At 44.7% G+C, this 27,110-nt stretch overlaps 3 protein-coding genes across 4 annotated transcripts in view; 1 reads left to right on the top strand and 2 right to left on the bottom strand.

The window, feature by feature from the left end:
- Positions 1 to 1,344: 1,344 nt before the first annotated feature.
- LOC135370473 (monocarboxylate transporter 9-like) lies at positions 1,345 to 9,878 on the top strand. Its single transcript, XM_064604224.1, has 6 exons — positions 1,345 to 1,477; positions 4,082 to 4,313; positions 5,691 to 5,834; positions 5,902 to 7,043; positions 7,112 to 7,304; positions 9,497 to 9,878. Exons 1-6 carry the CDS (start codon positions 1,424 to 1,426, stop codon positions 9,700 to 9,702), a joined length of 1,971 nt encoding a protein of 656 aa, XP_064460294.1. The 5' UTR covers positions 1,345 to 1,423; the 3' UTR covers positions 9,703 to 9,878.
- Positions 9,879 to 14,464: 4,586 nt separating this feature from the next.
- Positions 14,465 to 18,175, bottom strand: LOC135370472 (neprilysin-1-like). Its single transcript, XM_064604223.1, has 2 exons — positions 15,666 to 18,175; positions 14,465 to 15,071 (listed from the first exon to the last, which is right to left on the bottom strand). Exons 1-2 carry the CDS (start codon positions 18,079 to 18,081, stop codon positions 14,578 to 14,580), a joined length of 2,910 nt encoding a protein of 969 aa, XP_064460293.1. The 5' UTR covers positions 18,082 to 18,175; the 3' UTR covers positions 14,465 to 14,577.
- A 4,349-nt stretch (positions 18,176 to 22,524) lies between these two features.
- The window catches only part of LOC135369806 (SPRY domain-containing SOCS box protein 1-like), a 92,919-nt gene continuing 88,333 nt past the window's right edge, over positions 22,525 to 27,110 (bottom strand). For both annotated transcript variants that reach the window (XM_064603344.1, XM_064603340.1), the window contains exons 4-5: positions 25,307 to 25,730; positions 22,525 to 23,745 (exon numbers count right to left, since the gene is read on the bottom strand). In XM_064603344.1, coding sequence (XP_064459414.1) covers positions 23,606 to 23,745; positions 25,307 to 25,730 — 564 coding nt within the window. In that variant the 3' untranslated portion in view covers positions 22,525 to 23,605. The remainder of the gene's footprint in view (positions 23,746 to 25,306; positions 25,731 to 27,110) is intronic.

The raw sequence follows: 27,110 nt of genomic DNA, 5'->3' as shown, positions 1-27,110 counted from the left end.
AAAAGGGCAACGCGAATAAGAGTAGTGAGGAGCTGTGAGTTAGAGTTATGTTTAAAAAGTCAGTTTATCCAACTCTGTGTTGTTATACTGGAGTAGCCAGCTTGACTACGTCGCGACTTACGTCTGCATTGTTTTATATATATATATATATGTATATATCATCGTCGTCGTCGTCGTCATAAAAAGCATTACCGACATATATGACAAATTACTTTATTTGCAGCAATACACGTTTTACCAATCATTCTCTCATTATGCTTGATGAAACGCGTATTGCTTCAAGTAAATTAACTTCTCTTGTGTTGGTCTTGCTTATCAACCATATACTGTTATGCTGCTTGAGCCAGTGTATATTTTTAACTCCCATTAAATCCAATCCAATGGAAAATGAAGTAGTAGAAGTATGCTATCGTAGTATAGTTAACATCTTTCAGTTCATCTGGCCCTTCAAGCAAAAGCACTTTTTTTAGCACTGTGAAACGTAATGAATAGTCCCCACAACATGATCATTTGACGGAATACATCTGTTCCTGTCCCGCGGACGTGTCCATTACGTATGTAACACGTAATAATTCTCGACGACAAAATTATGTCTCAGGCTTCAAAGACGCGTGCGTAATTTTATGGCGAATCGGTCTCGTACTGATTTCAGTTTGTTTGTTTGCTTTCATTTGGCCACGTGGACGAGTAAATTTTTCGACAAGAACTTCTTCGCCTCTCCGGCTTCCCTGGTACAGCTTTCTTCCACGAACGCCGCCGTGTGGCTTCTTCTCTGCTATGGGACTATAGGTTTGCGTATAAGGTGAGTAAGTCTACATTTTTGTGGCACCATGTTGGACATGCCGCGGGGTAATGGTGCCCAACTATATCCGGTGTCGTCACATCCGCTCTGCAAGGGTGGCGAGGGCCCCTATTGGCTGGCACATCGCATAAGTGGGTTAGCAGACGACGAAACACGAAGGCGAGCGACCGCGATGCCCCCAAGCGTGATCCCAGCGGCTAAAACTTCTAGATTTCTGGCACTCATGTTCGGGTCGCAACGGTCACGTGGCCGGGTGACGTGTTGCCGCGAAATAAATTTCCGCTACCTTCTTCTTCCTCTCTACTGTTGTGACGTTACGGCACGATTATTGCTACAATGTGTGGTCATCGCAGCCCCATAGGTATGCTCTTGGCGATAGCCCTTTGCTGGACAACAGACGTCACCTGTGTAAATAACTGCGTAAATAAAAACGCTCATATCTTGCAGTTTGTGCTTTATATTGGCAAGCAGCACTTGTTATCGCCGTTTAGAGCAGCAATTAAAAAAGATACAGCTTGTGAGCCGGGGCTATTTTCCGTCATCCCGAGCTCTTTGAATACGACCCACTTACACTTTCCGTTCTGGACATTTCTGCGTTCACTGTGTCTGAAGAGTACAGCAATGATTATGCTGCGGAAAGGAGTAGAGGAACCGGTTGTCAGGACGGAACACCAGGTATGAAATACTATATACTTTCGATTTTCCATTAACAACATTCGATAATGGTGAATAGTGATGAATTCTCGCGAAACGTTACCGCTGAAACGTTACCGCTGAAACGTTACCGCTGAAGCAAATAGTATATGTAGTCATAGTCGTGCGCCACTGCCTGAGTGAAGATGGTTACCATCGAGCCCCAGATACGGTGACTATGTCCAAAAAGGAATTGCAATATGAAGACAGAGAGAGATCCTATATCATTTCTGGTACGTCGCATATATCACTTTTTTATGCTCTATTCTTCACCTAGGACCTAAGGACTAACATTTGCAATGGGCGACTCGACCAGTGCTTCAGCTTCATACAAACATACATATTTCTATAATAGAGCTGCCTTGAAGTGAACGCAAAACTGAAAATGCTGAATTGAAGGATTACGACAACGCGGCACTGCTACTCGGCAATGTCTTAGACATGTTGATGTATATTAATGTTTGACAACAAGACGTCTTAGAAAATAACATCATGTAAAACATGAGCAGCTATGAAAGCAATGAGTTTAAGTTCTCGATTTGAGGGATATGAGACATTTCAGGAAAAATGCCTAGACCCCAGAAATATTTACAATATTTGTAAATATTTGCGAACAATATTTTTGAAGGTCTCGGATTTATCAGTCAGTTTTTCTGTCTGCAACGATGAAAAATACTGTGAAAACGCCTGAATTTGCTTGACATGCTACGATCGATGGTTTGATCGATGTTTCGCGTGTAATGGGGTAGTGTACTGTTCTCAAGCGGTGAATCACCCCAGGCCATAGTCATGATTTATTTGTTGTTGTTGCTGGTTTGACTTCGCTTTGGGCTTTGCTTTTAGCCACATTACAAATACGAATTCGAAAGCAGACATCCGGGCTCTCACTTCTGTGACTACGGGAACAGGAACAAGGGACTGAGGTGAAACTTTACCATGTTAACTCAGAGGCCATGACTCACATTGAAGCGCGGTACCGAAATGATTTCTGAGTGAAACATGCAGTCTTAAATTATATTTTCCTTAAATTATATTATGAGTTACAAAATAAACGATTGTTGAAACTTCGTTATTGGGCAGTGCCGCAAGATAGCGCCTAATCCTCACTTCGGTCTGCAACGCGCGATTGTTACCGTTGTGTATCGCATATATGGGATAAGTGTGCACACACACAGTGCGCTCACACGTTTCGTTACTCGGTGAATGAATTGAAGCGACAGAGAAATCAGTTGCGGCATTACATTATAGATGTTCACAGCATTATGGAGAGGTACCAAATACCCGTGTCCGTCTTTTCGCGGGCCGAGTCGTATTCGAAAAAGACATGAAAGTTACCACCTGAAGAGAAAAGATCTCTTCGTACATATAAAAGTCGCACGCAATAATTGCGGGGTCTCGGAAAGGGAAACGAACAAAGATAAGGCCTACGTGGACAAAAAAAGAAAATCAACAGAGGCACAGCTGATGCAATCGAGAACGAGAGCATAGCAAAGTGATATATAAGCTGTTGGCATTTATAAGGGTGCTGTATAGCCTTATCTCCCTCTAATGACGGGCAATTACAAACAGAAAATACATCTACGCTTGCATCAGCGGCGCAGGACAATCATTCACGTACAGAAAGTAAGCCAAGGTATACAGTCTGTGTTGGTGGAAAGCAAGGGACACAAAAACGGCATCATCTTGTATCATATCACGTATGATATCATATTGCCTATAGAAATACATGTGTATCAGAAATTAAATTCGTATACTAGTTGCTTTATCAGATAACGAGAACCCTCCGCATATATTTTAACTTTACATATTCCCCTCTCCCCCAAACGTTTTTACCACTCCAATTAAAGCAACATCTTTGTAGTACAAATAAACAAAACGCAAGCAAGCTGGTGTAGGATAGTTGTTGGTATAACATATCGCTGAGTCTGGGAAAGGTTACCAACAACATTATTGTTGGCAACATTTCCAGGTGTTTCGTCACATTTTCATGCTTTTTGTGCTAAGTTTGCGTGTCGCAACGTATGTACTGCTTTGCGGCACAGTTGTCTACAATTTCCAGCAGGGGGCGCAACGATCCCGTATTGGCGGTGTCGCGCATAAGGGAGCTATACCAAAATCATTTTCAAGGGAAGGCAACATATGAATCCCATTTTGCCCCCAGCGCCACCAATCGGAGGTTACGTTCGATGTTGGTGTGGCTCCTTCGCGCGCGATAAGTGTGTCGCAAGTAGTACATGTTGCACGAGGCGAAGAAACGACTGCATAGCTTATCTCTGACAGCCTTTAAAGGTCGACCTTCTTATCTCCTTGGCGCGAGTTGCCGGAGTCATCGTAAAATACGGTATGTTTACCCCACTATTATGCTGTGCCATTTTGCAGACGACACATGTATCGCCAGCACGAGTCACGTGACTCGGACTGGTCACGTGACTTTGACCATCAAAGGCATGTCTACTTGTCAAAGTAACCCTCGATGGTCGTATAGGTACTGGATTATCAAAAAAGAAAAAAAAAACATTAGGTTTCAATGTTTCATGTATGTTTCACGTCTATCTCATACATTGTTGCTTGCTTTTCTCACGAGAGCCGGCCGGCCATGAAGAAACGGAGAAGAAAATGCGCAAAAGGATGACCCTAGCTCCGGACTGTTCCTGGAGCTGGATGGTTGCGGTATCTTGCGCCATGATGAACTTCTTCAGCGTCGTCATGATTCGGTCTGCTGGGATCATCTACGTTCAGATTGTCGACTATTTTGGAGTGACGAGAGAAGAAGCCGCATGGCCCTTATCCATCGTACCGGGAGTTGCGAATCTCATAGGTAAGCGACTTTGGTATAGGTGACTCCGAAGAGTCAAGACACGAACGAATGACGAACAGGGAACGGCATTCAGTTCGTCTTCACTCGCGAAAAGTACAGTGAAACCTGTTACTTTTTTACTTCGCTTTCTTTACAGCCTCTATTCGTTCATAAGAATAATATCACTGTTCAGAAGGAATGCTAAAAGAAAGCTGGTGAGCCACTTGGATGTATGATCCAACCCTTTTGAATTGATTTCTTCTGGAAGGGCTAGAAGTGTAGACTCTTAAAAACAGGTCTTCACCGCATAGCACGCTCCTAGCCAACCATCATCCAGAATGACATCCCCTAATTTGTTGAAAACAGGAGGCGTACGCCTTTTTGTGACAATTATGTACTGCATAAGTGTCACAAAAAAGGCGTATGCCTCCCGTTTTCAACAAATAAGGGGCGAGAACGATGTCGTTCAGAATGATGGTTGGCTATGCGGTGAAGTTGTTTTTAAGAGTGTACTGCATGTCAGCCTGCCTGATTTAATGCTCCTTTTGAAAGTGACACGCTACACCTACACGCCAGATGGCGCCACGCGCGTCCGTTCGACCGTCTACCTAAGTTTTAGTAGACAAAGGGCGTCTATAGTGAGAGAAAGTGCGAGGCGATTTTGTAATATTAGTCGCACTTGAATTGTTCATCACATGTCACTCCTAATGTACTTTTTTTATGACCGTGCGTGGTATCGATACAGTGCGGTGCGAGGTGCCGAGAATGGAAAAATAAATACGTGAATGCCACGTAATACCCTGCCACACAGACGATTCGTAAATGACCATTGGAATCAATGGCCATTGGATGGATGGAGGATGAATGGATGCTGTGGCTTTTCCCTTTGAAAAGGGGCGGTAGCCTGCGCCACCTAGCGTGTAACGCGTTAACCTGTCACGAAACATTGAATCCAATGCTCTTTAAGAAGTTTCCGCGTTACACGCTAGGTGGCGCAACGCGCATGTTCCATGACCATCGATTTCAACTGTCATTGAAGACCGCCCGTGTGTCCGGGGCATTACACACTTCCACATTGAGTGCCCACAAACAGCTGTTAGGCCTTCGATAGCGGTGCACCATACATACAGCTAGTCACTGAGCATGAGGCTGCCAGAAGTGCTTTTCGAGAACGCTTGATTTCCTCAGTGGTGTTCCGCGAACCTCCATCGAGTCGAGGGACATTCGAGTCAGTGGTAATTGAACATGGCCGTGTAGCAACGACCAATGACCACTCAGCTCAATCGCCATTCATTTCAATGACCGTGTGACAGCAGTATCAGCCCACAATGAATGTCCGACCCTGTTTATCACGGCTTACCTAATAATGAATTCGTTCTAATCATCTTACCTCTACAGGTCCCCTCGTTGCTATGCTCATCCGCAGGGTAGGCGTCCGCACCGTCGCCATCACAGGAACCTTTCTAAGTGGGGTGTCTGTTATCGCTTCCTATTTTGCACGAGATGTCCTCACCCTTTCCATCACCCTGGGGCTATGTCATGGTAAGCACGTTTTTGAAATCTGCAAAAAATAATCAGCTGAAGCACTCACTCACGCATCGTCCAACAGGTATAGGACTTGGTATGACCTTGACCCCGAACGCTGTCTGCCTCAACCAATGGTTTGACAAGAAAAAAGTGCGGGCAGCTGGCATTATCTACACGGGAGCCACAGCAGGATCATTTACGTTCCTCGTGCTCATTAAGTACTTCAGTGAAACCTTCGGATTCAGTGGATGCTTTCTCGTCATTGGAGCGCTTATGTTGCATGGTACAGTTTTTGCCCTTTTTCTCCGGTCTCCTCCGTGGATGAGGAAGTCAGCGGTGTCGAAATCCAAGACGAGCAGTACACCTGCACCCGTTCGTACTTTTGATATACAGAAGAACAAAAGGAAAGATAAGACAGTACTCCAAACCCAATCGATGAGCCAGAGCTGCTGTCGGCAACACAATTCCGTAGTAAATTACGAAAAGCCCAAGAGCGGCATTATGGGATGTGCTGCGACATGCTCGAATCTAAAACGGGAACAACGACACCACCAGGGAATAGGCCAACGAATAGGCTATGAAGATTCGAAGACGGGAAGACCCAATCACATTCATTGCATCAGTGAGGGAATTCCTGGAATGTCAGGCACTATCAAAAGCTCTGGCGGAGAGCAATGTGCCAAAATACCATCCCAGGTTATAAATCAATCGCAATTCAAGCCTGTCATGCGCCGTGACGGTTTCGTGGACAAATTATTATGTGGTGCAAAGCTGAGCAAAATGTATGCATCGGTTAGTTCTGCCCTGTCAAGAACATGCACATACGTACCAGCTGCATACGCAGATACGTGTAATGCCGATGTCACATTAATTGCATTCAACACGATTTCGGAAGGCAAACAGGACAGTCGTTGCTCTCCGGATAGCATCTCTCGCGACCAGCACGAAAGACAGGCCAACAACACGTTGTTGAATCCGATGTATGTTATGGTATGCCTGTCATACATCTTCGTCACCAACAGCAACATGGCTTTCATGACAGTAATCATGGACTTCGCGCATGACAGGGAGGTACCCCTGCAGAACGCTATATATCTGCTGTCGGGGTACGCGATATGTGACGTAACAGGGAGGTTAACCGTCGGTTGGGTAACCGACAAGGGCCTCTTGAGCAGGAAAGCAACGATGGCCATATCATGCTTGACGCTTGGAATCTCATTTCTGGTAAACGTTGTCCCCCGCGTGCGAGACCCGCTGGCCGTGTTACATGGTGGCTGTCTCTCTGGTTACAGGTGCTCCCATTCTTCACGACATTTGAAGGAATCCTAATCGTATGCCTCATCCTTGGTTACTCCCTTGGCAACACTGTGGTACTTTTCAGCGTCCTCCTCGGAGACAGCGTCGTCCTTGAGAAAATTGCCATGGCTATGGGTTTCATGACTTTCTTTTCTGGAATATGTGGTTTCACAAGACCGTCGCTTATTGGTGAGTACCTTACAATTCGACGACGCATACTTAAAGGGGCACTAAAATGCACACACACACAAAGAAAAAAAAACTGTTCTCAAATAAAAGCCCGTACTGAAGAACCCCGAGACGAGAGATACGGGAAAAAAGGGGGACAACCACAACGAAGAAATGATGAAAGAAGGAAGTCACTGAAAAGGTTAGCCAGCTGTAGGTCTCGAACCCACATCTTCTGGATTGCCGGTCGAGGGCTCCTACCAATTGAGTTACTCTTTTGAGTACCCTTGAGTACCCTTTGAGTACTCATTTCAGTGATTTCTTCCTTCTTTCATCACTAATTTCTTAGGCACTTCAGGCTATGTATGTATCTGTCCTTCTATGTATTCCAGCCTCAGAACATCAATTGCCACCATGAACCACAACGAACACTTCGTTGTGGGTGTCCTTTTTTTCCTTTTCTTTTCCTTTTTTTTTTCGTGTCCCTGGTCTCGGTTCTTCAGAATGGATCTATATCACCAGTTCGCTTGCTTCCTAACTATTCTATCACTTTTTGAAAGTCCGTGTTTCAGTTAGTACAGTGCAAGCAAAATTAGTTCGCAAAGCACTATACCGCTTAGAAGAAAAACGCAATGAAAACAGAGCCAACCGTCTTTGGTGGCAAGCAATGGGGTCCTATTATTCTTTCTTCATCAACATCAACAGCATCAAAGAATGGCGGCATCCAATGAGCCAGCACGAGAAGCACGCGCATGCCTATCGTGTGGATTTGAAACGGGTCCGCACTCTTAAAAATGAGCTTCACCGCATAGCACGCTCCTAGCCAACCATCATCTCGAATGATATCGTTATCTGCCCTGATTTGTTGAAAACGGGAGGCGTACGCCTTTTTTGTGACACTTATGCTGTTCACAACTGTCACAAAAAAGGCGTACACCTCCCGTTTGCAACAAATCAGGTCAGATAACGATATCATTCGAGATTATGGTTGGCTATAGACTCTTTTCATCTGACGTCACTGTCGCAGACGGCATAGCCTTTCCCCCTGCTTGTGGCAGCCATACTTTTGTGCATGGCGCGTGCACGCTGCCAGCTTTAACTGTGGTGCGAGCGCGTGCGAAAACAAAAGTATGGCGGACGGAATGAGGTCAGTGAAAAGGGTCTATAGGTGCGTGCTATGAGGTGAGGTTCATTTTTAAGAGTGCGATCGTAGTGTTCAGCACGTGCGCGGCATCATGGCCCGTTGCTGCATTTTTCAATACTGATTGACCGAATTGTAGCCCACAACAGTTATCACAAATGTTCCACTCACAACAGTTATCTTCGCATCCTTCGGACAGCGACGTCAGTCCGCTTCGTAACTGGCACTATGTTTTTCGCCGGAACTGCTCAATGGCGTGGCAGGAAAGAGTCCGCTATGATTCTGATTGTAGCTTCGTAACGTAATGAAAGTTTTGAATTATGACCAAACAAATGCCAAGTTAACATAGTGTGTAACATAATTTGAAGCGAACTTGTTTTTGTATTTTAGAGCCCTTTTAAAAGTAGAGCGAATCCTTCGCATTTTGCTTCGGTACCACATGGATACCGTAAGTTTGGGCCACAGAAGGTCTCTATTGAAATCGTGTAAATGGATAGTTTCACAGTCTCCGCGTTATCCTATCCTTCACCACGCATCGGACATCACTCACTGCACGATTGCTCTACGAGGGTCGCCATGGCCTGCAACGTCTCAGACCTCAGGTAGACGTTCTACACTTCTGCTAGACCCCTATTACACATAGACATCCTACTAGACGAGGCTATACCGTTACGCTGCATATCGACCAAACAAACTTAACCAGCAATCTTCGTCACCTCCGACCCTCAATGTCAGCTCACTTGACTCCAGCTGACGCAGCCCACATATGTGAGGCCTGCGACGGTATAACCTGGTAAGGTCATCACCGTCAGTACCATTACCATCACCCTGTTATGGTGTAAACGATGCTCTTGCTCGTAGCCTTTACTCTCACCTACCTGAGCGACGTCGCGCGACTATAGCCGGAATGTGCAGTGAAGGAAACCATCTTGAATACCCCAAGTATAGCGATGAATAGCGACGGTCTAGAGAACGCGAAAGAGGCGCAGTTAAAGAACAACCATCCAAGTTATACCTCCTGTCACTTACCATCCAGTGTTTCTGATAATACAGGGCTGCATTGCTTTTTCAGGATATTTTAGGGACCAATTCGGGAGCTACGACAACATGCTTCGCTTGCTGGGAGCGATAATTGTCTGTCTTGGTATGGGATGGACTGTCTTGAGGCTACTAGAAAACTCACGCAACAAACAGTTCGATATACTGAACAAAGAGAAGACACCAGAACGACAGCCAGGAGTATACATCATTCCTCATGACAGCGAACACAATGCGTAATGAGGGCATGTATTGCGACAACCAATTTGTGCACTTTGAAGACTGAAAAATTAGAAGACTGTGTACCTTTCAGTTGAAAACGCAAATGAATAAGTGTATCTGTGGTTGTATGACGACAATCTACCGTTGCATAAATGTGCTGTATATACAACGTTAAATATACACCGTTACTTTGTCATGAATTTTGGCTCAGAGACTGTATTTCACCATGAACCGTGAACTCTACCTGCATTATGCAATGCCTCTCCGATAAATATATTATCTGATAAGGTACTCCCCTCAAAAACTTCATTCGCGCGTGAGAGGAACCCACTGCAAACGAAAATAAAATGTAGTTGACATAAAGGGAGCTGGATGCAACACAATACAACACCAGAGGCAAAGCAACTAAAGTCAACGTACGCCAATCAAAGTACTCCCCTTCGAAATTTTCCTTAATGATGGGAATACTCACCCATACCTTAAACGAAATGCAATTAACAAAACACAACTGAATGCACCGCAATACAACAACACAGCCTGTCAGCCAGAGCTAATGTATGCCAATCAAAGTACTAACCTTAGTAATTTTCCTAACACATGGGAATACTCACCCATACCTGAAATAAAATGCAATTAACATAACACAACTGAATGCACCGCAATACAACAACACAGCCAGCCAGCCAGAGCTAATGTATGCCAATCAAAGTACTCCCCTTAATAATTTGCCTAACACATGGGAATACTCACCCATACCTGAAATAAAATGTAATTAACATAACAAAACTGAATACACCGCAATACAACAACACCGCCAGCCAGCAAGAGCTAATGTATGCCAATCAAAGTACTCCCCTTAATAATTTGCCTAACACATGGGAATACTCACCCATACCTGAAATAAAATGCAATTAACATAACAAAACTGAATACACCGCAATACAACAACACAGCCAGCCAGCCAGAACTAATGTATGCCAATCAAAGTACTCCCCTTAATAATTTGCCTAACAGATGGGAATATTCACCCATACCTGAAATAAAAAGCAATTAACATAACACAACTGAATGCACCGCAATACAACAACACAGCCAGCCAGCCAGAACTAATGTATGCCAATCAAAGTACTTCCCTTAATAATTTGCCTAACACATGGGAATACTCACCCATACCTGAAATAAAATGCAATTAACATAACACAACTGAATGCACCGCAATACAACAACACAGCCAGCCAGCCAGAACTAATATATGCCAATCAAAGTACTCCCCTTAATAATTTGCCTAACACATGGGAATACCCACCCATACATGAAATAAAATGCAATTAACATAACACAACTGAATGCACCGCAATACAACAACACAGCCAGCCAGCCAGCCAGAACTAATGTATGCCAATCAAAGTACTCCCCTTAATAATTTGCCTAACAGATGGGAATACTCACCCATACCTGAAATAAAATGTAATTAACATAACAAAACTGAATACACCGCAATACAACAACACAGCCAGCCAGCCAGAACTAATGTATGCCAATCAAAGTACTCCCCTTAATAATTTGCCTAACAGATGGGAATACCCACCCATACATGAAATAAAATGCAATTAACATAACACAACTGAATGCACCGCAATACAACAACACAGCCAGCCAGCCAGAACTAATATATGCCAATCAAAGTACTCCCCTTAATAATTTGCATAACACATGGGAATACTCACCCATACCTGAAATAAAATGCAATTAACATAACACAACTGAATGCACCGCAATACAACAACACAGCCAGCCAGCCAGAGCTAATGTATGCCAATCAAAGTACTCCCCTTAATAATTTGCCTAACACATGGGAATACTCACCCATACCTGAAATAAAATGCAATTAACATAACACAACTGAATGCACCGCAATACAACAACACAGCCAGCCAGCCAGAACTAATGTATGCTAATCAAAGTACTCCCCTTAATAATTTGCCTAACACATGGGAATACCCACCCATACCTGAAATAAAATGCAATTAATATAACAAAACTGAATACACCGCAATACAACAACACAGCCAGCCAGCCAGAACTAATGTATGCCAATCAAAGTACTCCCCTTAATAATTTGCCTAACACATGGGAATACCCACCCATACCTGAAATAAAATGCAATTAATATAACAAAACTGAATACACCGCAATACAACAACACAGCCAGCCAGCCAGAACTAATGTATGCTAATCAAAGTACTCCCCTTAATAATTTGCCTAACACATGGGAATACCCACCCATACCTGAAATAAAATGCAATTAATATAACAAAACTGAATACACCGCAATACAACAACACAGCCAGCCAGCCAGAACTAATGTATGCCAATCAAAGTACTCCCCTTAATAATTTGCCTAACACATGGGAATACTCACCCATACCTGAAATAAAATGCAATTAACATAACACAACTGAATGCACCGCAATACAACAACACAGCCAGCCAGCCAGAGCTAATGTATGCCAATCAAAGTACTCCCCTTAATAATTTGCCTAACACATGGGAATACTCACCCATACCTGAAATAAAATGCAATTAACATAACACAACTGAATGCACCGCAATACAACAACACAGCCAGCCAGCCAGAACTAATGTATGCTAATCAAAGTACTCCCCTTAATAATTTGCCTAACACATGGGAATACCCACCCATACCTGAAATAAAATGCAATTAATATAACAAAACTGAATACACCGCAATACAACAACACAGCCAGCCAGCCAGAACTAATGTATGCCAATCAAAGTACTCCCCTTAATAATTTGCCTGACACATGGGAATACTCACCCATACCTGAAATAAAATGTAATTAACATAACAAAACTGAATACACCGCAATACAACAACACAGCCAGCCAGCCAGAACTAATGTATGCCAATCAAAGTACTCCCCTTAATAATTTGCCTAACACATGGGAATACTCACCCATACCTGAAATAAAATGTAATTAACATAACAAAACTGAATACACCGCAATACAACAACACAGCCAGCCAGCCAGAGCCAATGCATGCCAATTAAAGTACTTCCCTTAATAATTTGCTATACACATGGGAACACTCACCCGTACCTGAAATGAAATGCAATTAGCATAACACAACTGAATGCACCGCAATACAACAACACAGTCAGCCAGCCAGAGCCAATGCATGCCAATTAAAGTACTTCCCTTAATAATTTGCCTAACACCTGGAAATACTCACCCATACCTGAAATGAAATGCAACTAACATAACACAACTGAATGCACCGCAATACAACAACTCAGCCAGCCAGCCAGAGCCCATCCATGCCAATTAAAGTACTTCCCTTAATAATTTGCTATACACATGGGAATACTCACCCATACCTGAAATGAAATACAATTAACATAACGCAACTGAGTGCATCACAATACAACAACAGAGCCAGCCAGCCAGAGTCAACGTATGTCAAAGTACTCCTCTTAATAATGTGCCCCCAACAATGGGAATATTCACTCATACCTGGAATGTACTTAACAAAACAATAATACAATACAGTACAATAATACAATATAATGCATATAACAATACAGTACAATAATACAATATAATACATATAACAATATAGTACAATAATACAAAATAATGCATATAACAATATAGTACAATAATACAATAAAATACATATAACAATATAGTACAATAATTACGATATAATTCGCGTTGAAAAGAAAGCAAACTTGCTAAGCAAAGGATTCCAGTCGGGAAGATGAAGGTACCAGCAGTTGCGCAATGCAGACACGTTGAAATTCCTCAGTCTTTCTCGTAATGTCACTGGTTTTCCGTTTTCTCAAATACCTGAAAGTACAGTAGCTTTGTCTTCAAAAGTCGTAACGTTTTTCGGTAGCACTTTCGAAATAAATCCCTCCACGTCAAAAAAACTCAGCCACAGAAAGGTGTCGTCTGCAAATTTGTCGTCTGCTTTTGTGTGAGAATTTTAACTTTTAAAATATGTTCGCTTGACACATAACGTATGTTACATACACAACGAATCAAGGGTACAACTCATCCTCTCTAGTTTAAATGTCATAATGTATTTTCAGAACCATGAAATTTGGTATTGAAAAGAAAGGACATTTACCAAGCGTACGATTTCCAGTCGGGACGCCGAGCGGTACGTCGAAAATTCAGTCTTCTTTAAGAACACCTATCACTCAACACTCTTACATATTTGAAAGCACAATACACAAAAGCTTAATCTTCAAAAGTTATAAAACTTCTAAGGTTCCTTCGAGAAAATTCTATCTAGAACGCAACGAAAACTCGGTTGGAGACTGCTTGCAAAACTGTCGTCTGCGAACGTCTCGCTCGCGCATACTGTCTTCTGCTTTGGTTTGCAAAGTTCCAATTTCTGAAATATGTCGATCTCAACTCCTATCAGTACATACTAAAGTCAATTTTACACATTTACGTTGCATTTTACGGAAATACCGAGCACACTTACGTGCTGAGCACGGATGCTGAGTAGGAAGAGCAGCCGCCGCCACTTCAAACTCAGCCATCGGTGGCGCTGCAGTCGTGCCGAGAACTAATGCAGGAAAACACATGGTACCTAAGGGAAGTCGGGCTCCACGTAATGCCCAGGTGAATAAGGTGAAGCCTGCTTTAAATTTTGTCGCAGACTTCTTTGGAATGCCGAATATGCCAAGTTTCACGGTTTTAAATTTATTGCGCCTAAAGATGACCAAGTAAATAACTGACCAACTAAGAGTAACCAATCGTGTTTATATTCTCAAACGCATTATTTCATTCGCAAGAATCCAATCATTTGTTTATGAACGGCACATCAGACTGCACAGCAAATGTGAACACTACAAATCACTGAAACCTCCAGAACTTGCACTTTCTCGTCGGGTTCATCACACTTCCTTTGAGGCAGTGGAATGCGCCGCCAAATTCATCGCTGTTCCACATCGGAACATTGACCCGATGCTTGGCCAAAGCTTCGCCAGAAGTCAGCAGATGCTTCCGGATGTACGCTTCGTTTGTATTCTCACAAAAACTCAATCCGTAACTATCAAAGAAAAGCTGGTATGTTGTGGCATTGGGCAAGTTTCCTAGAATGAAATTTCCTTTGACCCCTCCTTCTTTGAGTACGCGCTGGAACATGTGCAAGAGGAATGGCATGACGGCGTTGTCCTTCACGTTGGCCTCTGCTACGAGTCGGCTGTACCCCCTGCCAGAATGGTCGGCTCCGATGGTCAAATTGTATTGCTCTGCTAGACAGTCACTGTGGTTCTTGTAGGTGGTTCTCGTCGCTGCCGACCACCAGTCACGGATAGCGTTGTGGTTGTCGAACGAAGATCCGTAATCTGTGACAGCATTTTTAACACGGATAAGTGGAAAGCACAAATCTCTAGATCGATCTGCTGAAGAGACTAAAACTGCACATCGTCGTTCTTGAAGGACTACTCATGCCTGCTGTGAGGCTTCTGGAAATAGAACTTCCAGACAAGAAAAACGTCGACTGAAGTGCATTCGTGGACGAACACGTGCAAGACCTGCACCCATCCGAACACCCGCAATGAAACGACTTCATAATTGCTTGTGCGCATGCGCGTGGCGCCTGTGCTCGTTAAGGCACCACGGAGCATTCTATCTGCTCTCGACAGGTGGAGTTTTAGGCACCCGTACGTCCCCGAACACGACACATGGTCAGGATGCACAACACCTTGACGCCCAGGCTGGCACAGCTTCAAGATGGTTTTATGATGGGGTACTACATGCATGGGTGCGTTTCGGCGCGCGACAAAAGTAGTTCGTCAAAGAGCCGCTAGGCTGGGACGTGATTAAGAGAGAGGTTCATTTCGAATACCGCTATGTAGGCAAAACTTGAAACTACTAACTCAATGTAATTATGAATGAGCTAATGTTAACGAAACGCAACAAGACTGCGCTGTACCAACCTGTGACGACGCTGAGAAGTTCACGGGCCACGTCCCTCAGCACCCTTGGAATATGCAGCGGTGTCTCGACGCTGTCAAAGCCCATCGGCTCGGCAAAGACGCCCATCGGAACGTACATGGTGTTGTTGAACGCATCATATATCGGCGACACGTCGAACACAGATCCCAACCACCCCAGCTGGTTCGGGTTGTAGAGCAGCCGCTGGAAGTGGTGTGCAACGTGAGCACTCCTCGCGTTCATGAAGCTTCGCAGCAGGTTGCCAACGGGTACGTCTTGGACGGACTCGTAGAAAACGTTTCTGTTCTCTTCGTTGCTAATCCAATTGGGCAGGAAGAAGGCAAATTGGAGACGTCTCAACCTATCGAGAGCCCTGGCGGCATCCCGACTGCTCATCCATTCAATGTCCTCGATGCTACTACCAAGCAGGTCTTTGATGCTATCGAGGATGGAACGCAGCTGTAAAACGTTGTGTTCCTTCGAGAATACGTCGTGGTACATGACCAGAAAAGCGAAAGGCATGGTGTCTTCTGCCATCCGAAGACACACACGCCATCGGGGGAGTTCGTGCGAGAGTCCCGTAAGTATACGGCCGTACAACTTAGCGACGTCCCCTTCCGTGGAAGGCGGTAACAGCAAAGAAAACATCAGCATAGCTTTAAAACCGAGATAATTAATAATAGTGCGTCGCTGCCGGCCGTTGAGAATGGCCGCTAGCTTCTTGAGGTACGGCATGTTTTTCACCAAAACTACTTCCTCCCGGTGCACAGGACGTACCTTTTGGAACGTGCTGTTCAGGAATACGAGCCATCGGAACTTACTACAGCGCGGCAGGTCAGACACAGGTAGCTTCATGTAGTGACGGAGTTTTTCCTCGGGTGTTACTAAAGGAAGGAGAGCCTGAGAGATTTCGTCTTCTAATCCCAGAGCTGCGGAACCAAGCATGTCTGATAACGCGGTGTTTTCCAACTTGTCGAAGGCTTTTCGAACTAAATTTTCGTACCTCAGAAGCTCGTGTTCGGTACTGAAGAACTCATTTCTTCTAATGACTTCTCGCGAGGGGTCGTCAAGGGCAATGATGAACTTGCTGGGCTTTGCGGGGTCTCTCTCAAGCGAGACAGAAACAAGCGGAAAGAGCCCAAGACGGTACCCCAAGGCTCCAGCGACGTTCTCGATCTGTGACGCATTGATATCGACGTTCGCTGCCGGCCATTCGGGGAGGTGAAGTAATTCCAGCACTTCCTTAAGGGGTTGAAGCCCCCTATCGTTAAGTCTGTCGACCTCCATGCAGGCGTTCCTCAATAAGACTGCCTTCACTTCGCTGGAAAGGACGTTAAATGCCATGGGAGTGGACAAGATCTTATTGAGTACAGTCCTTACGGCTTTGTCCAGTCGGTTCTCTATGTATTCCACAAGACGTGTGCGGTATGAGACGTATTCTCCGCCTTTGGGTATCGGATGCTCTTCAGCCCAGTTTGCACAGATGTACTCGTAAAAGTCTTCGCATGGGTTCAAAAGCGGGTCGACCAAGCTGGCCAGTCGTTCGCCCTCCTTGACACAACTGTCCGTCGTGCATTCGTAAATACTTAGCGGCTTTCGCGGCCTGTTCGTATTCCGGACAAACGTCGCGACGGCAGCTTGAACCGGCTTTTCGATTTTGCTGAGCGATCCAGGCTTAGGTGCTTCCGCATACGGATTGTGATCAACAAGCTTGGGAACTTTCGACAGTGCATGCCTATATTTTCTAAATTCTCTCTGTCTGTTGCCTTCTTCGGTGATTGCTTTATCGGATAGCATAGTGTGCACCTGAGACGACGCCGCGGAATAACTTTTTCCTCCAGCTCTACGTACAACGGTGACGGAAGCGACCCCTAGCAATAGCAACAGAGCAGCTGCAAGAATAAGAGCGCTCGACTTTCTTGACAGGCCGTGTCTGTTGTCACCGAACAGTGGGTTGTCTTGCCGCGTGTCGTTCCCAGAATTCCGTCGCTGTGCCGTACCTGCATGCGGGAACCTATCAAAGACCGTGGAGGGTACGTAGATGGTTCTGCTGTTGTAGAAGACCTGTTCGGGTATCCTCTCCGGTACTGTTCTGGCAGGAATATTGGATCTTCTGGGTGAGGGCTGCCGACTTGGAGGTCTTCTGGAAGGAAGTGGCTTCGGGTTGCGTCTTGGACTTTTGGAACTTGGGCGGAGTCTTGGGCTTCTTGGGTTTGTTGTGGGCCTTGTAATTCTGGTACTTGAGCGGGGTCTTGGGGTTCTTGGGTGTGCGGTGCGCCTTGGGCTTCTCGGACTTGCGTTGCGCCTTGATCGCCGGTTACGGCCGTGCGGGGCGATGCTTGCAGCTGAATTGGCCGTTGTGACTGGGCTATGGCGTCGGCCTTTAGCACGCCCTGTAGCTGTTTCGACGCGGGGCATTTTCGAATATGTGGTTCCGAATACAATTTGGAAATACTGAAGGTGAGATGCACGTGAATTCGCGCGTGAGCATTTGATGCTTGGCTTTGCTCGAGCCTTCCTCTTCGTCGTTTTCTTTTCAGGACGTGGTCACCGTCAAAAAATAAAAAATAAAAATCATGGTCGACCCAGCCTGCTCATGTTGCGAGATTAAGGTAGGAAACTTCAACTACTTGTTAAAAAAATGTTTTTTCAGAAAACGGAATCCAGGTGGGCTTTATTATATATGTGGGAGGAGATGTGCTTCTCGTGAGAAGTCAAGTCAAGTCTACAGTCTATAGCCTGTGTGGCTAAGGGCCATTTACTTTGTGGCTGAAGGAGAAGTCCAACGTGATGCACTCCACGACCACGTTAGTATATTCGAGATCGTCGTTTTCTGACAGGAGATACCTATATAAATGGAATGAACGAATATACACTGCTTCTCAATCCCAGCATCGACGCTAAAGTACCTCGTTGAGCTCCAAAGCTAAAGACGCTTCCAAATACGTTTATCCTATGTGTGATGTGTATTTTCTCTTCTCGATCCAGCTTCGACCTCACCATAATCGGGTGAATTTGTGATGCTCAGCTGATGGCTAAAGGGTTTGGTTGAGACCGGTTACTGAGCTCGCGTAGTGTGTCCAACCAGGGGCGGATCTAGAAGGGGGGGGGGGGCGGACCCCTCATCAGAAAAATCCTGGATCCTCCCCTGTGTCCAACAACCAGGTCTATAGGAATTGTCTTTGTCGGAGTCTTGAGGGTGATCGGTTCACCACCACCCCTCCCCCCCCCCCGGGATGACCATCCTGCGAATATCCCCACAAGCTACTGAGGACACCACTGAGGAATCTCCTGCACGTTTGTGAAGGCAGGCCTGGCTGGGGAACTCTGCCATGTCCAGCGCAGAGAGTCAGTCAGTCAGGACCCTCACTACTGCTGCATCATATTCCTGCTCCTGCTTCCTCCTGTTTACTATTTCCTGTTTAAATAAGTTTACATTTTCAAATCTGGTTTGATTGATTTGTGGTTATCACAAGGGCATCAGAATTCGACATGGGAAGTGTAAGGTAATATCAGAAGTGTAATCAAAAGCCGAATTTGTAATGTTGAGGTATTTTTCGAGTCATTAAGCCAGTTGTAATGGACGTCCTGTATCTCTTGCAAAGCGACATTTCATCATTGCATGTAATATCGTGTAATCAGCGTATCAGTTGTGTGACACATGTAGTGTATTTGATGTGTTATTCTGTGTAATCAAAAGCCAAATTTGTAGCACTGATCTTAGTCCTGTAATAGCCCCAGGTGAGGGGTTGGCAGTATAGATAAACAAATAAATATTTTGCCTCACTTTGCACTGACACTTACCCAGCATTAGACCAGTTATATCTATATTGGCAATCTCATGCCCTCAATGATGTACTGCTGCCACTGTGCTGCGTATCGTATGTTGCATTTAGTCCGATAGTGGTTAACCAACATCATGCCTCCTGGACAATGCCTTTGATATTACCTGGCCCCGTTGAGTAGAAAGATAGTCGTGGACCATGCAGCAGCCTTGCTACATGCGGCAGCGCAACACTTTCAACAGCAAACAGGTGCAGCGTGGACAATCTTCGGTGCAGAACTGCGGAACAGAGTTGACATATCAAAACAATCACTGTAAGCGCAGAGCACTTGTACCGCTCCAGTTTTTCTTGTTTTGTCACAGAATCACTCATAATAGTAAATTGCCATGTTTTATTCACTACTGACACAGAGCTTGTCGGTACCAATTTCACAGATGAACAACCTACATTTTGCAGACACCATGCCTGGCACAACCTAGACAAGTCTTGCACACCGCATGTACACCTTCGTTTCACACGTGACAAGTCACCTGACACATGCACACACAAGGTAAGTGTTTTCTCCCATAAAAACTGCCGTATGAAAGCTACCACCTTTCACGTGAAGTCATGCAGGCTCATTTCAGGGAATACAAAGCTACAGGTTTTTTTCACGTTCACATGTATACAGATCACCTCACATGCGTGGAGAACTCTGCATGGAAATGACACTTTTCAGAGATTCAGGTCGCTTGCCAGAGAACGACTCACGTTGAGAAAAATTTGTCGTCTATTAAATACTGGTTCCACAGAGAAGTCCGATTGCCATGGCACATCAGCTTGTTATCTTGGCCCAACCTATACACATACGGTCACCAACCTATTCATCTTATGCGGTTCAGTGACCTTGCAGCACACGCGCGATTAAATCTTCCGTTTATTTACAAACAAAAAAATACGTTAGAAATAAGAGCTTGAACTCCAAAACCATACACAGTAATTTTAAGGCATTCGCAATACCCAATAGACCAATATCTACCATGGAAGAGAAATTCACACAAAGCTGGTGGTTGAAGAGGAATCTAGTGATGGGACATGAACATTTTACGAGGTGACGTTTCCTTGTGTTCGATATTGCTGAATCGACAACGTACCAAAGGTATGACGGGTGTCCTCTATTTTTAGATATACAAGAAAGACAGAGTCAGTTGTTCAGGCATAGGTAACAGCCCCGTAATGCAATGCCTCTGACTCTTCGGCAATTCAGTGAGGAATCGCCACTGACCTCTACACTAACTGGACCCTGCTTGACCCAGCACCAACAGCATGGAGGAGAATATGTTGGCGTGACAGTGTGAACAGCATACGCAGTTGAAGTGGGTGACGGTCCTGCATTACTGTGGTCTCATATCAAGCAGAAGGAATCATGGAGAACAAAAATTCAATGGGAAACTTTATGTGGACATGCAACGTTTCAGAGAATTACCAAAGTTGACGATGCCAGTTAAGTGTTATTTTCTTACCTACGTTTACCTACGTTTTTTTAGTCATATTTGTGACCAATTTTTTGAATGCCACCATTCTTCTCCTCATAAAATGCAGCAGAGATTGCACATACAAGTGCCGAAACACAGTCCAGTAAGTCTAGGTGCCAGTGTTGTGCCGCAAAGTTGTGCACCAAAATATACGATTCCCTCTCTTCAACCACACACTACAAGAAAAAAGCATTTATTACACCACACAGAGGCGTTTCTCTCGGTACACCAAAGTCAACATAGTCCACATTCTTTACAGGGTGTCCCCGGTTAGTCTAGCAAAAGGAGGAAGCCTGGTTCACAAAAATGGCTTATTTATGTTTGATTTCAAACTGAACGGTTAGGTATGTACAAAGGTCCAAAGTATACACATCCTCCAATGTAAGTATGTACAACCAAATGAAGAAAAACTTCGTATCCCACACAAGTGTCAGATGCACTGCTCTCTGACATATTTCTTTTGTTACGTACACAACAGATTGCTACAATGTATAGGGTGCGCCGTACCATGAAGTCACTCCAGACCACACGTTAATTGAGTTAAGAAGCCAGAGCAAGATTCTGCTCTCATATGGCTGTTACACTGGGACTCTGCCACAGGGAAAGCACGGTTAACAAATAAAATCTAGAAAACAATACCAACAAAGTTATGTACACAAGTAAAACACAAGTAAAGCAGTTTGGAGGGCAGTAAAATCTGAGTCATGTAAGAAGGATTTTAAAAACGTATGAAATGTAAGCAGCGTTTGATGGACGAGAATTTGGAGAATGGCTGTTAGATTTGTAGCATTCATTAAAATGCTGGCCAAACCACCTCATATAGTATTTCCATCTGCGTATCATGCTAACAATGCTTTTGCATCCCACAGCAGCAGCGAAACCATGTTGTACTACGGAAACGTGGTTTCAATTATTAGAAGATATTTATGTACCTGCATAGGTGCTTACGGAGAACCATGAGCTGCCGAATGTATGTTCATACACTTCACTTGCTTAACATTAGTACCACCTTAATCGCACGTGGCACATTCCTACTGATTATGTGCGAGAGCATTGCCAAAATGAGTTTCCAATTGTGTAAAAATAGGGCAGTTGGTATCAGGGAGTCATAATGGAGTTCAAGCAGCCAAAGACAGGACCGACAGAGAGCACAACGGTTCTGCTTATTCTCAGCGAGCAGATTTATGTGCACACATTGTCGAACAAAATGAACTTTAGCCAATAAAAACACAGGAGAAACAGTCAGTTTATCCCCTCAGACTTTACATTCTAGGAATGAAACAATGGAGGTAAAGGCTGAAGGCATAAACTGACTGTTTCTCCTGTGTTTTTATTGGCTAAAGTTCATTTTGTTCGACAATGTGCGCGCATAAATCTGCTCGCTGAGAGTAAGCAGAACTGTTGCGCTGTCTGTCGGCCCTGTCTTTGGCTGTTTGAACTTCATTATGAGTTTCCAATGCAGAAACATAATGGCACCACTTAAAAATTTTGTGCAATTCATCAAAATGATGTGTTATGAATTCTTGTTTATCACAGAAAAAAATGAAGAAAGCAAACTGGAATGTATTCCTGACAAAGAGAGAAAGCTGGCTTTCCTGTTTGGCTTCTTTATTATGGCATGAGCTAAATGTATGCAGCATGTGTTAAGTGGAACACCAGGAGGTGCAGAGCTTAACCCTACCAGGAAGAAACGCATAGCAGCTTTCGTTTTATCAACATGTGTTGCAGAGCAAATGCACCTTTGAACACCCAAAGCAATTAGCACACTTGTCATCTGCTAACCATGTATCCACAAGAGGAGTGCTCTATGGAATGTTCCCAGTGATTTTTATTCCGATACTTTCATCCAGAAAAGTGCTCAAAATGTACTGCCCTGTAGAGATCTCATTATGACTACATGACCCTTTTCTTTCTTTTTGCCTGGAGCACCATGCAGACTCCCCTTGACATCATCCGTTCAAAACCCTCTACACCCTACTGCTGCTCCACAGTGGTAAACAGTCGGAGAAGAATCTGTAGCATCAAGCAACAAACATATAACATATTCTGCCGCGGCATCAATCAGTAAATTACTCACGTGAGTACTAGTGTGGTAACTGAATACCTTTTCTTCATATTAACATATGGCGAAACATAGCGACCATGCTTTAAAAGGAAACAACTGAAACAGAGGCTGATTATCAAAGGCTGTAAAGCTACAATCTAGAGTCCCTAGTCAACACGGAAGCACAGCTTAGAAGATGCATGACGCACAGTATTATCTCTTTAGTATCACACACGTCCTGGAATGAGGTCAAATCTAAGAAATTAGCAGCTTAATGAACGTTACTAAAATTTTGACAGCACCCATCACATCTTTGCCTTTTTCTGCGTGTCTGTCAGGGTGGAAGCTAGTAGTGCGGCCACGAGCCCGTGGAGAGAGAGAACGTAACGGAGAAACCGAATGAGTGGCAGAAAAGTGACGAGATCTTTGCACTCTACTATACATAACAATAACAAAAGGTGCTTCTCAAAGAAGTTCCCTGTGAGATTGCAGCGATACATGTCCATAAATAAGCACATTGTTGAAAAACAAGGAAGGAAAGACTGGCATAACACTGTTGTTGATCCCAGAAAAGGGAAAAGAGCAGAGGAAGGCCAGCGTTAACTGGTGCGGTCCTGGTAGAGAAGGTAGGCCTTCAGGGCCGTGGGGAGGTTCACTTCGTGAATGCGGGTGAGGCGGCTCTTGCCCACTCGCTGCCGGATGACACGCCGACAGATGTCTTTCAGCGGCAACGGCTCGGCTGAAAGTGAAAGAAGTCGTGAGAAAGGAGAAGGGTGTTGTTCACGAAAAGACGCCGGTGACCTTCTTTATTTTTTCTTAACGTTAACGTTTGTTAACGTTATCTTAACGTTATATTAACATCTAATTATCTTAACGTTTGTTCTGGCTGTATGCTTTGGATGACGGATTTTCTTGGATCTAAGAAGACCTTCTTCTCCAAAATCCTGCGTTACAAAGTCAGGGGGTCGTCTCAGATTCGAATATCCGTGCTACGACGAGGTCGGGGGATAGGTGGGAGCGGGTGACGAGGTTGGGCCAATAGCGCGGTGCGACCGATACCACGTGATGTGGTTGTCAGCGCAATCGGCGGCACTGACGACCGCAATGTTGTGGCGTCGTCACTCGGCTACATTTGAACGCGAAGTTATCGCTCTCACCACTGAATGCGGAGACTATTTAGTGACGGCGAGGCTGTTTGGAAGCAAATGTTTCCAAATTCGTCAAATTCCAAATTCATCATAGATGTGAGAAAATATCGTATATGGTACCTGGTGTGAAACTCAAGTTTAGAGCTATGTATTTCCACAGTAAACTGTCATTTTGTGCTCACAACTTAACACAGCAGTGTCATAGTTCAATACCCTCTGCTGTTTCACTAATGATAGTGAAGGTACTGTCGATGAACCAAATGGTGATGGCAGCGTGGTTACCAATGGAAAACGATGGAGTTTAACAACCTGAATTTGTTTTGCATCACTGCATTGTGTGCATCTGTCTGTGTGGGTATTAATTCTGTGTATAAAGAATAATGCCATATTTACTCATATAATTAGCCCAGTGTTTCTACCAATGAACGTTGTACCATAGAGGAGGTGTGATAATTATGCGAGGAAAAAATTCCAAGTCCAGCACTGAGGGCACACTCGAGTACAGTTTCGTTTTCCTCCTTTCTTGCCTGAACATGTGTGAGAGCATCTGTCATGCAAGTAAAGGTGGCACGTATCATTCTTATGGGAACTCTGACAATACGCAGAAGAGCACCGTGCGGTAAGAACAACGACACCACACAGATTGCAGAAACAGATTTCACAGCAGCGAGAGACAGGAGACATGCTTATTTCTAAGGCCCCCGGTCTTCCGCGAAATATGGTGGAATCCAGACTCTTTAAATAATGCCTACAGCCCAGAAACAAAAAGGGTGTCCTAAAGATGTAAGCTCCTTCCTATAATTTTCCAATAAAGTCCCTATAGACTCTGTAGATGTCAAAAGATCTTTCAGCAGGCACAAAATGATTGCAGGCGACAGACGGCGTTCTTTGTCAGATGAGAGCACAAGATATCATATCATGTATGTAATGCTAAGCCACAAGAGTGCTTTCAATCTGTAATTTTTAAAAATATCCTTTGTTATCCCACATTATCCAAGAAAATAAAGTGTTTCCCCATTTCAAGCAGCCGTTGAATGCTTGATGCGGAAAATCACGGAATTTGCAAGTCGGCGCCTCGGAATTTTGAATTTGCCGCAGCAGAAAACCGGGGGCCTTACTTACTTCTGAGGAACATCATGCAGGGTAACTTACGGTCTAGTCCACCGATGTACTTCATGGTTATTTCACAATGGCCCCACACAGCACTGACAACGGGATAAAGCTTTTTCCCTCGGAGACCTCGAAACGCAACACCGAGGTAACGTCCGTCCACCACAAAGGCTAGTGTGCCTTCGTCCATGTCTAACACCACGAGAAATGCGTCAGGTACAGCAAATGATTCGTCGGGGCTGCGCAGGCTAGGGTAGGGCACCGCGGGGTTATTCTTAACGTCGTGATACAGCTTGTGACGGCCCAGGTCCCAGCCCCAGGATTCACGGTTGCTGCCCACAAGGCTCTGGTACCCGACAGAGTGCAGGGGCGCCTCACGCGTTGCCACGCCGACCACCGCATGCGTCCCTCGTTGACGAGTGCTCCAGCGCACCTCCCATACATGAAGCCCCCGAGTGTAGCCAACCTGCAAATAGAGGGCGCTGAGTCACGATTACACGCTTCAAAAAGTTATGGAAACATCGTCCCGCTCGTGTTTGTGCCCCTGACTCGTGAATGGAAAAGTATGTGAAGTCCCTAGCAAGTGCTCGTGTCTCTTCGGGAAGAACTTGCCCACAAAAGTGGCACCGTGTCACCTACACCACCGATCTGCATCACAGGCTTGAATGAAACATATATAATATATTATATACCAACAGGGGCGCAAGGACCATTATTAAGGCCCCAGGTTTTCCACGGTTCCGTGATTCCGCGAAATCCTGGAATTCATCGTGGAGCCCCTCGTCTGGCACAGAATTTCGCGGAAGTCCGATTGGATCTTCATCAGGTATAAAATGACTATGTGACAGACTGCATTTGGTGTCAGAGGAGGACACAAGATATCATGTAATGCTGAGCCACAACAGTGCTTTGAATCTGTAAGTTTATAAAATATTTTTTGTTCCCACCATGGGGCACCACTGAAGGGGGCAAGAGGAGGTAAGAACACGCTAACATGACGTTTCCGCAATGGTGCCCACATTTCAAGAGTAAATAATGACTTTGGAAGGGCATATAAGCACGGAAAGCAGCGAAAGCAACAAAGCATTGCTAAACCGAAACTTTAGAGAGGATGACGTGGTGGACAGGAAGTAATGGACAGGTGAGGTGGAGTAATGGACAGGACATGTGACGGGCTAACCGCATGGACACGTTCATCAGACTGCGCAGTAATGCCAGTGAACATCGCTTGATTGATCGATTGATTGGTTTGCGATTTTCTGGCGCAAAGATATCCCAGTGAACATCGCAGGCGGTGAGCAAGCCATCCTCGGAAACCAGCTTGTAACAGTTCGGGACGTCGCAGCCCAGCGTTATTCGGCGTTTCGGCAATGTAGAGACAATCATTCACGAGCACATAACTGTTCTGCAAAGTCTGTGCAAGATGGGTTCTCCCGACAGCTCACTTGTGACCAGAACGGAGCGCACATGCCAGTCTCTGAGCAGCTGCTAAACTGGTCTCGATACAAGGGGGACGGATTTGTGCAATCAATCGTCACACGTGGTGAAACCTGAATGCGTAATTTCACACCAGAGACAAAAGGAAGCAGCACGGAATGACAACATAAAAAAGGATGGAAAACAGCAGCCCCTAAAAGGTAAAAACACGGCTCTGCGACGGCAGCGAGCCCCTTCCGATGCACCCACATTCACGGGGGGGCAATCCTTGCCGTGGTGACTACAATTACGATGCACTCGCCAAAATTAGCTGAAATACGTTGTTTCGCGTTCGCACAGCTAAGCGAAGCAGACATGCATAGATTTTTTTCACTAAAAAGCATGCAGTTCACTAAAAATTTGGGCTGTC

The sequence above is a fragment of the Ornithodoros turicata genome, chromosome 10, assembly GCF_037126465.1.
Source record: "Ornithodoros turicata isolate Travis chromosome 10, ASM3712646v1, whole genome shotgun sequence".
Lineage (NCBI taxonomy): Eukaryota > Metazoa > Arthropoda > Arachnida > Ixodida > Argasidae > Ornithodoros > Ornithodoros turicata.
The sequence above is the reverse complement of the archived record's forward strand: the minus strand, read 5'-3'. Positions and strand labels throughout refer to the sequence as shown.

Excerpts from the sequence above, each read along its gene's own strand:
- LOC135370473 (XM_064604224.1), top strand. The coding sequence starts at position 1,424 with ATGATTATGCTGCGGAAAGGAGTAGAGGAACCGGTTGTCAGGACGGAA. Across the intron at positions 5,835-5,901 it reads CACCCTGGGGCTATGTCATG|GTATAGGACTTGGTATGACC; the intron begins GTAAGCACGTTT and ends ATCGTCCAACAG. Across the intron at positions 7,044-7,111 it reads CGCTTGGAATCTCATTTCTG|GTGCTCCCATTCTTCACGAC; the intron begins GTAAACGTTGTC and ends CTCTGGTTACAG.
- LOC135370472 (XM_064604223.1), bottom strand. The coding sequence starts at position 18,081 with ATGCCCCGCGTCGAAACAGCTACAGGGCGTGCTAAAGGCCGACGCCAT. Across the intron at positions 15,072-15,665 it reads ACTTCTCAGCGTCGTCACAG|ATTACGGATCTTCGTTCGAC; the intron begins GTTGGTACAGCG and ends ATGCTGTCACAG.